An 11179-nucleotide genomic window follows, 5' to 3' on the forward strand; every position below is an offset into this window, starting at 1 on the left:
TATGGAGAAAATGAATGGAGTTTTTACTTCTAGAACCCGATTTTTTAGCAAACACCATTACAAATATTACAAATGACAAATTATTATCCACTATTTATTCTTTTTCTCTCGAAAAAGTCACATTATGGACATTAAATGCTTTGTCAATGATATTCCAAATGTCTATTCCTATAATTATCTCACAATCACATTAGAATATATGGTTGATGTGAACTCATTGGCCTCTATAATGATTAACAGAGTTGTTTCTTCACTCACTGCCTGTGATGCCATCATCTCGTTGATGCTCTGCTCATACTGCTCAGCCAAGATGGCCAGTTTGCGTGTTTGCTCATCCTTCAGGGCTTTCAGCACCGTTTTGTGCTCGCTTTTGGGGGTCACCTCTAGCTGATGGTGCCGCAGGGCCTTGTACTGTTTAGTCTGGACTTTACACGTATCCTGGAACTGTTTCTTTATCTGAAGCTCCATAGCCTGCAGGATACATGACTCCAAGTTGAATAAACCCAAACTGACAGCCTTTTCAGGACAAAAATAATTATCTAATATGCGTTTTGCCTCAAAGGATGTGAAATGAAGCAAAATATGGCTTCTTTTGGAAACACTTTACAATAAGGTTCCATTAGGTAATGTATTAACTAACATCAGCAATGAACAATACATCTGTTACATAATTTATTAATGATTGTTAATTATTAAAAAATATATAAAATCAAATAAAAACTAATAAAATCAAATAACTGTTCATTATTAGCTCATATTCTCTCAGGTCCAATAAATAATATTAACAGATATAACTTTTGATTTTAACAATGAATTAGTAGATGCTGACATTAACATGAACTATGATTAATTAATGCTTTAGAAGTATTTTTGGTAACACTTTATTTTAAGGTGTCCTTGTTACACGTTACATGTACTTACTATATGGTTAGGATTAGGTTTGTCTTAGGGTTACTAGCATGTAATTATGCATAATTACATGCTAGTAACCCTAAGACAAACCTAATCCTAACCATATAGTAAGTACATGTAGTTAATTAATATTACTCCGTACTTACATGTATAATTACACTGTAACAAGGACACTTTAAAATAAAGTGTAATCGTATTTTTCATTGTTAGCTTGATATCTAACATTAACTAATGTTAATAAATTGAACCTTATTGTAAAGTGCTTTTTTATATTAAAATGAGCCGAGTACCTATGCAATGCAATGTTTAAATGTTAAATGTTTCTCAGATGAAGACATCAAAGCATTATCAGTTAGTGCTGGGCAGTATACCAGTTCATACCGAATAATTGGGAATACATACCGAATGTTTATTTTTGTTATGATATGAATTTTTTTAATACTGCAATACCGGTGTATGTCGCTTAAACAATGTTCGGAACGCGACACTTTTGAAAGGGGTCCCTTTTCACTGTTGCACTGTGGTGAGGGAACAGCTGTATGTGTTCCAAAGCGTGAAAGTTTCCTTAACTGAAGCTGTAGAACTAATAGAACATGATGACACAGAAGAACTCATCCACAATATCCACATTGAACGCCACAAATATCCACCGCCCCCTGCCATCAGCTCCCGCGTCTCACACACGACACTTTAAAATAAAGTGTAATCGTATTTTTCATTGTTAGCTTGTTATCTAACATTAACTAATGTTAATAAATTGAACCTTATTGTAAAGTGCTTTTTTATATTAAAATGAGCCGAGTACCTATGCAATGCAATGTTTAAATGTTAAATGTTTCTCAGATGAAGACATCAAAGCATTATCAGTTAGTGCTGGGCGGTATACCAGTTCATACCGAATAATTGGGAATACATACCGAATGTTTATTTTTGTTATGATATGATGTCACAGAAGAACTCATCCACAATATCCACATTGACCGCCACAAATATCCACCGCCCCCTGCCATCAGCTCCCGCGTCTCACACACACACAAGCGCGACTTTAGCACTAGATTTGGCAACTTTCAGACCCTTTTAGCAGATTTTTTCCATAGAATATTCATACTGACAAACCTAGCGACTTTTTTGGATAAACCTTAGCTATGGTTCAGTTGGAAGATTTTGCCAGTGCTGTCCCGTGAACGCGAGGTCTGACTTTCCCGGAGAAGCGTCACCTCTCTCGTCGTCTGTTCTGTGCAGTGAGCGGCAGAGAAGCAGCTCATTCAGTTGGCCACACTGCAGCCGACTCGTCAATAAATGAGTACAAAACAGCATTTCCAAGCACCTGCCGCTTACTGATTGTTTGGAATTATAAATATGAGCGCAGTTTGTCTGTTAATATCACATGCACTTTTTTCTTTGTTGTTTTTTTAGTTTGTTACTCAGACGCAAGCAGTGCGCTGCATGAGACAAAAAAGTAATATAGCCAAAACAACCGCATAGCCGCTCTTTAGTGTAGATGCATGTTGATTTTATCAGACGATGCCGCGATTATAAATGAGAGTGACTCCTGGTTCACATGTATTAAAAGGGGTCGTGTTTAGTCACTATTTAGTGTGGTATTTTTTGACAATATTCACTCATCATGACAGTAAAATAGGGCATTCTAAGTCAATATACTGCAGTATTTCCTCTCTCAATCAGTAGAAAATATGGTTAACACCCGGTCACGCGTGAAAAAAAAAATAAAATACTGTCTTGTACCGTGAAACCGGTATACTTTTGAAAAATACCGTGATATAAATTTTTGGTCATACCGCCCAGCACTATCATCAGTCTTGACTGACCCGCTAATGTTCATAATATCTACCCAGTTAATTTTGCAATCACACTCAGAGAAACAATGAGACCTACATCGATTTTGTAGGTTAAATTCACACTATATATAGCCAAGTAATAAGAAATGCTTTTCTTTGCCACAATTGGTGGTACCTTGAGGTTCTTGGGCTGCTGCCGTAGTTCGAGCACATGTTTCCTGTGCAGTTCTCTCTCTCTCCGGTTGTTGTATTCGATCTGGTTCTCCAGCTCCGTTTGGTGCTGCAGTCGAATCAGATCCATGCGAAGTTTCTGTAGCGTCTTCAGCTGCCTGTGCTCAAGTTCTTGAGTCGACTCGTCTTGCCTGATCAACATAGCGTGCTCCATTTCCTTCTGGGTCTTCTTCTTATTCAACTCCTGACAGACAGAAAGACAGAAATTAATATTACAATATTAAGTCAATCAAATAATAAGGTCTCTTTTAAATCTACTAATATTAAAATCTGGATTTTTACATATCCTTAAGAAAAGGAGTGGTGTTTTCCTGTACAAAAGTTGCCACCACAATGCCAGGGTGTTTGCTAAGGTATTCTGACTTTTTTCTAGTCAAATCCTATGTGGACACTTGCCAAGGTCTGTGGCACTTCTAGGTTGTTAGGGTGTTCTTTGTGGTTAACAGGTGATTGTTTAGTTGCCCAAAAGAACCGGTCTCTATGTAGTCTCTTAAATTATGATATTCTGGTCACTAGATATGGCAGGGATACCTCCTTCAATATAAATGTAATGTTTTTTGTTTTTCATCTACAGTAATAGCAAACACCTCTTCAACGTGATTCTTCTGTGGGACGAGTTACAGAACAAAGTTAGTGGTTTAAAACAAACCCCTAATCAAAAGTATGCACAACAGCAATAATACTAATAGCTTGCCTTAGTAAGCAAAGGTTACAACAGTAAAAGGTATGATAACATGAATGAAACACAATAAAAAAAAGGTGTTGATATGCAAGTGAGTAACATTAGTAGAGGCTTTGAGACCAGAACCAAATAGGGAAGACATCCAACACTTGGACCAGGTTTGCAAACCACTGGATTATGCATCATCATATTTGTTGTTTTATAGACCATATATGGGTTTAGACCCAGTAAAACTTCCGAAGTTTTCCTGCAGATTAAAATATTAGATTAAGAGATTTGCACATTGCTGCATTACTTATGTTCAAATCAGATTAATTGAAAACAGTCATCAACCCTGATAAATGGTTCAAATTTTGCAGTAACCCTGGGAAAAGCCTTCATGTGTTTATCTTGTATATATACATATTCATACACACTACCATTCAAAAAAGTGTAGGGTCAGGAAGATTTATAAAAAAAAAAAAAAAAAAAAAATTCTTCTGCTCACCAAGGCGGCATTTCTTTAATTAAAAACAGTAAAAAATAGTAATATTGTGAAATTTGGTGCTCAAGAAACATTTGGTATTATCAATCTTGAAATATTCTGTAACATTATACATTTCTTTGTGTTAATTAATTTATTTAAAACAACAACAACCACCACAAACAACAATCTTACTGACCCCAAAACTTTTAAATACACAAATTTCAGAGTGCCAAGCAATATTTTGTCTCTTTTTCTGACTTGAAGCATTTCATCCCCACCTCTCGTAACTGCTCCTGCTCAAACTCGTGCCTCTTGACCATGATCTTGCGTTTGAAGGCCCTGCAGTTCCTATCGTAGAAAGCCCTCTGCTGACCCAGAAGCTGAGCCTCTTCTTCAGCCTGAGAGTGCTGAATGTTCTCCTTGTGCTTGGACAGCCTCTCCTGCTTCTCTTTCTTAGGTGTGCTGTGGTCTTCACTCATTTCCTGAACAAAGAATCAGAAGCACCATGAAAAGAGACAAAGGAATATAAAGAAGGTGATTTTAGACTAAAACTTATTTTTATTCCCAAGAACAACCCTTTTTAAATCAATATGAAAAGGCATTTGCAACCCATTTTATTCCCGTAATGTGGTGTTTTTCTATGCCAAATTTTTGGTAAAAAAGAAAAAAGTTTGGCATGACTTGATTTTATTAAGGCGAGACACTGCAGGTGAATAGGGTAAAAAAAAAAAAAAAAAAACTAATAGTTATCGCCTTACCCAGCTGATTGATTACACTGATAATTGCAAACATTTTTTGTATTATGTTAGGTTTAAATATGCAAATGAGTCATTATTTAATGAAATATGCACTAATTTGCATACATTTCTAATACAAAAATCTAAACACTGGATGATATCAGTTTCAAAATTGTTTAATTTTTTTTGACATAAAAGTTTTTACAGAGGGAATTTTGGGTATCTCATTTCTGCCACTCCATAATTCAGAAAATGCTTAGAACGGACAGAAAACACTACATTTTCACAATTTTGGGGGGAATGAAATGTATATAATCAAGCTAATTATATACGAACAAATCCCTCTGTAAAAACCTTCAGGATATAGACAGGAATAAAAATGTAAAGTTTGGTGTGTGTAAGTGCTACTGAAGTGGAGATTTATGGCTCGGTGTAGGAGAAAAAACTCATTTTGAGAAAACGGCCTTTAAAAATACACATTGTAATTGAAATCTATTGACACAAATAGATAAAGTGCTATAAAAGAAACCATTAACAGTGTCTTTTGGATGTTTTTCTTCCACTAGTCTGAAAAAAACACTATGAAAAACCAAAAAGCCCAAAATCTCAAACTTGACAGGTGCATGAAAAAACAGTGTTTTTGCCTGCAGTGTCTCCCCTTAATTGGATCAAAGTATTTTCTATAAGACGCAGTTGGGAAAGAAATACAAAAAATTGTTGGCTTGATAAGTTGAAAATTTTCTTTGGAATAATATTAATTTTCTTGTAAATGGGGTCAATTTTAGTTTCAACTTGTAGGAATTAGACAAGAACCTCTTTGATCTTCTCCTTGCACAGCTTATACTGTTTCTTCTGGTTATCAAGGAAGTTGGTGAGCTCTTTCTTCTGCTGGGCCATGATTTGCTGCTGGAACTTCTTCTCATCAGCTCCCAGTGTTTTCATCTGAGGAACATAACACAGATTTATCATTAATATCACTGTAAATTTCATTGCAACTTCAGTGTGTGACAGATTTTTTTTTATGTTAAAACAACTCCTGAGGAAAACGAACTAAAACCACACAGTTCCATTTTCTTCTCTGGCTTCATTAACATACTAATCAACATACGCTACATGAATAATTAGCATGCATCCCTTGGCTATTTACATGTTTAACATGCAATATGGAAAAGAATAATATAAATTGGGGCAGTTTTCACATGATCTACATGAACTTTTGAACTAATTTCTTTTTTCAACTTTGTACAGAGATTTTATAACAGAATTTTATCGTTAAGAGGTTAATATAATGATGTTATCGCCTTACCCAGCTGATTGATTACACTGATAATTGCAAACATTTTTTGTATTATGTTAGGTTTAAATATGCAAATTAGTCTATTTAATGAAATATGCACTAATTTGCATACATTTCTAATACAAAAATCTAAACACTGGATGATATCAGTTTCAAAATTGTTTGATGTTTTTCTTCCACTAGTCTGAAAAAAACACTATGAAAAACCAACACATTGTAATTGAAATCTATTGACACAAATAGATAAAGTGCTATAAAAGAAACCATTAACAGTGTCTTTTGGATGTTTTTCTTCCACTAGTCTGAAAAAAACACTATGAAAAACCAAAAAGCCCAAAATCTCAAACTTGACAGGTGCATGAAAAAACAGTGTTTTTGCCTGCAGTGTCTCCCCTTAATTGGATCAAAGTATTTTCTATAAGACGCAGTTGGGAAAGAAATACAAAAAATTGTTGGCTTGATAAGTTGAAAATTTTCTTTGGAATAATATTAATTTTCTTGTAAATGGGGTCAATTTTAGTTTCAACTTGTAGGAATTAGACAAGAACCTCTTTGATCTTCTCCTTGCACAGCTTATACTGTTTCTTCTGGTTATCAAGGAAGTTGGTGAGCTCTTTCTTCTGCTGGGCCATGATTTGCTGCTGGAACTTCTTCTCATCAGCTCCCAGTGTTTTCATCTGAGGAACATAACACAGATTTATCATTAATATCACTGTAAATTTCATTGCAACTTCAGTGTGTGACAGATTTTTTTTTATGTTAAAACAACTCCTGAGGAAAACGAACTAAAACCACACAGTTCCATTTTCTTCTCTGGCTTCATTAACATACTAATCAACATACGCTACATGAATAATTAGCATGCATCCCTTGGCTATTTACATGTTTAACATGCAATATGGAAAAGAATAATATAAATTGGGGCAGTTTTCACATGATCTACATGAACTTTTGAACTAATTTCTTTTTTCAACTTTGTACAGAGATTTTATAACAGAATTTTATCGTTAAGAGGTTAATATAATGATATTTTAGCCAATCACTGTTTTCAGTCAACATCATGTCTATTTTAATTGACCAATATTTGATTGGATAGTAACTATAAACTCTTTGGATCTCAGTAGAAGAATAAAGAATGATCACCCACTTCTTTGTCCGTTTGGATGGCGTGCTTCTTGGCAAGTTTCTCCAGCTCAATGAAGGCATTGTTGGCATGGGTTTCCAGTTCTTTTTGGAGCTTCAGTCTGTGCTCATCCATCTCTGCCTTCAGCTTATTCTCCAGAGCAATCAGCTGCTTCTGGTGTTGCCGTCGCATGCGTTTGTATCCGGACATCTGCTCTCGGAGCTCATTTTCCTGCTCATGTTCGTGGATCTGACGCGTTACCTAGATGGAAAAGAACTTGGTCAGTGAAGGTGAACTTTTGAGATGATTATGATGAGATTTTGTCAGTGTAGCAAAATCAACCCACAGTTCTTGGGAAGAACTGACGACTGAATGATGGTGACCAAAGGTTGTGAAATAGTGGAAATTTTAAGACCTTGTCAGATCATTCAGAATTAGGTATCAGGTTACATGCATTTCCCTTCTTGAAAATTTCTCCCAATTTTGTCTTTTTAATCCCTGTTGGCACGTTTTGGACTGTCACCTGTGGGAATGTTTCTAAAACATTCCCATGAAAATATCTCGGGAAATGTGAGGATCCAGAAAGAGAAACGAGAAATAGTCCAGTGGAATAATTCATTAGATAATGTCCATTGAATTGTGTAACCAGATCACAAGATTATCAGTGTCATCTTCTCATATTATGCGAGCAGAATAACCAGAAAAAAATCTTGAACTCTACAGCAAAGCAATTGATAAGACTAAACGTTCTTGTGACATCAAAGGCACATGACAGCAAGCACTATAGCACCATATTATTACACTGACAAATTAAAATAGAGCATGATGGAAAATTGACCATCTAGTCCATCAAAACAAAGGATTATTATTTGAACTGCAATAAGAGGAAAAGTTGCAATTCTGAAAATTAAACATCTCAACATTGCCTTTGTGCATTTTCTAGATCTGAAAGGTCATAGATGCCACTAAATATATAAATGAAATCAGAAAAACCCCACCGTTCCCTTGATTTCTGCAAATCCCCGGAAGACAAACCTGGAAGAAGGGCGTGTCCAGATCAAACTGTTCGTTGAGTTTCTCGTAACTCCCACCTGAATTCCTCAAGCCAAACATGTTGGCGAAATAAACCACCCGTGAGAACATTGAGAGTCGCCTGCACTACATCCCCCAAAAGCACTCGCTCATAACCCACCAGGAGAGAAAGAGAGAGCGAGAGAGGGATGGGGATAAAGAGAGAGGGCGAACACTGCTTCTCCTCTCTCCTCGCAGGTGCGCCGTGAATGAATGAGGTTCTCAGAGAGGCCTGGCCCTGCACACAGGCTAAGCAGCGTTTAGTAGGCCAGTCACATGAGATGCCTGTTGAAGGGGGAGATTTCCTAATCACCCTGAATCAGTAGCCCCACTGTAACCTCAGTCACCAATCCAATCGCTTGCTGCCCAAATGCCCCTATCAGCCACACCAAAGGGGCATGTGATAGCACTAAACCCCAGTGGCACAGAAAGAATTGGAAGGAGTGACAGGAGCACTTCCAGGTTAAAGGTAACACAAATTTCAAATCAAATCTAAATACATGCTTACATGGCACGAGGTGTTAATGTGTTCAACGGGCATTTTAAAGCTCAGTGGAAACGATGCTTTAGAAGGCAATTTTTTTTAATTGATACGTTTTAATTCTGAACAAAATGTAGCTATTTATAACATCACCCTGACTTATTTGTTTTTAGGATAATTATGCTAAAAATTCCTTCTACGATATGTAGACGCTGCCTTCTAAAGCAGCATCGGATACATCCCTCACTCAAATGCAATCCCAGAATGCACTGCAACAAAGTTAGTGAAAAATATTACCTAAGATTGCAGACGAGTTGTGAGAAAGATCATCAATGAACTATATTCCAATAAAATGGGGTCTTTGGTCACTTTGGTACTATTAAATTTAAGGTCAGTTTTTTTTTTTTTTTTAAGAAATGTATACTTTTATTCAGCAAGGACGCATTACACTGATCAAATGTAAAGACTTTTATAATGTTACAAAATAATTGCTGTTCTTTTGAACATTCTTATTATTCTTTCTTGAGCAACAAATCAGCATATCAGAATGATTTCTGACAGATCATGTGACACTGAAGACTAGAGTAACAGCTGCTGAAAAATCAGCATTGCCATCACAGGAATAAATTACTTTTTAAAATGAACAGTTATTTTAAAATGTAATACCATTTCACAATATTACTGTTTTACTAAATGATAAAATAAATGCAGCCTGGCAATGAGAATTCTTTAAAAAAAAAACTTTTAAAAAATCCCAAACTTTTGAACGGTTGCATAACTGTACGTTTATTAGGGAATCATGCTTTAATTTGGCAACAGCTAATGTAAAACTCTATTGGAATCAATTATGAGTCAAGTCTTTTTTGTGAAATGAGGTATTTGGACCACACAAACAGCTCTCCTCACATGAACACCAGAGACTTGCAGAGTTGCTGCCCATGTAGATCAGCCACTTATGGGCAGACCCAGACAAAAAAAAAAATCACATTTGCATATTTTTTGGGTACAAATAATGGCTTTATCACTGGTAAAAAGACTAAGAGAACTACATTCTTATTAGTAACTACAGTTATTATGAAATCAGTCACAAAGCGTGGCTGTGGAACTTTGTGAATGATGATCGTATATTCTGCAGAAATATGACTTTTCCAAGAGCGCTTAAGAGATTCTATGACTGCCTTAGAACGTGACACCTATGTAGGGAGCAGACAGCATGGTAGTACACTAGGTTTTGAAAGAAAGCTGAGGAGCCAATGTAAATCCAAACTGTGAGCAGGAAACAACTAAATTAAAAACGGCTGGAGAACGAAACAAAGAAACAAAAATGTGAGCTATATGTAGGACATCAACTGGAGATAGTACATTTAATACTATCTACATTTAGTACTATCTCTAGTGCATTTACAACCTGTAACAAACCTCTGTTCTTATGAATCTAAGACATTCTCACGTTCCCTTTCATTCCTATAGTTTTGCCAATAAATCTACATAATTTCATTCATTCAATACGTCTTCCCCTCTCACTTTCTGCCTTTTGTCTCCCCTCCTTTTTCCTGTCTCACTTTCTTTCTACACCTCACCCCTCCTCTACAGCTTTCCATATGAAACACAAAGAGAGTCTCTTTCCCTGCATAGCCCAGATCCTTGAGTCTCATTCCACACAACAGTAAAAACATGTATCAATAAATAAAAAGTGCACACTTGATTGCACCAACAAGTCGATAGAAAAAAAATAAAAATAGGACGGTGCACCATGCCCATAAACCCACTAAAGCCAAACTCCTTTGTGATCATCTGAAATGATAGATGAGTGTCTGTAGTATCAGACAAAGTCCACCCCGGTTGTCTGCCCCTAGAGGGTGCTCATACTCCAGCGAAATGGGGCAAAAACAGGTGACATCATCATTTAAACCAAGCATACTGCGATCGACTACATTGCCTGCCCGTGATCTCCATTTATTCATCAATTAGGGTGGAAGTGGTTGTATCACAATAGATTATTTTTCATGCTTAATAGCATAATGGATTCTTTATTTGTGTCGTAAATGTCTGACATTGACCAAAAAATGAGATTTTTCCCAAAACCCTACAGGACTAAGAATATCCTTTTGTGTTGGATCACAACGTCTTAACTAATAGTAGACAACACCACCAATGATTCGTGCGAGGAGTGCAGCTGGCTATTGACTGAATCATGTTGCCTTGACAACAGACGGGAGAGTGAAGTAGAAAAGTAGGACCGTTTTTGTCTCAAACCGTTGTGTCAAATAAAGAGAGGGTTAAACAGGAAAAGGAGGCAAAGACCACAGAGAGAGAGAGAGAGAGAGAGAGAGAGAGAGAGAGAGAGAGAGAGAGAGAGAGAGAGAGAAAAGCGCGGTGA

The 11179-nt window shown here is 36.4% G+C and overlaps 1 protein-coding gene across 5 annotated transcripts in view; it reads right to left on the reverse strand.

The window, feature by feature from the left end:
• The window catches only part of taok3a (TAO kinase 3a), a 106620-nt gene that overhangs the window by 4239 nt on the left and 91202 nt on the right, over window positions 1-11179 (reverse strand). For all 5 annotated transcript variants that reach the window (XM_016233571.1, XM_016233569.1, XM_016233574.1 and 2 more), the window contains 5 exons: window positions 7272-7508; window positions 6673-6801; window positions 4369-4572; window positions 2887-3126; window positions 259-471 (listed from right to left, as the gene is read on the reverse strand). In XM_016233571.1, the coding sequence (XP_016089057.1) occupies window positions 259-471; window positions 2887-3126; window positions 4369-4572; window positions 6673-6801; window positions 7272-7508 (1023 nt within the window). The remainder of the gene's footprint in view (window positions 1-258; window positions 472-2886; window positions 3127-4368; window positions 4573-6672; window positions 6802-7271; window positions 7509-11179) is intronic.

The sequence above is a fragment of the Sinocyclocheilus grahami genome, unplaced genomic scaffold, assembly GCF_001515645.1.
Source record: "Sinocyclocheilus grahami isolate Dianchi unplaced genomic scaffold, SAMN03320097.WGS_v1.1 scaffold434.1, whole genome shotgun sequence".
Lineage (NCBI taxonomy): Eukaryota > Metazoa > Chordata > Actinopteri > Cypriniformes > Cyprinidae > Sinocyclocheilus > Sinocyclocheilus grahami.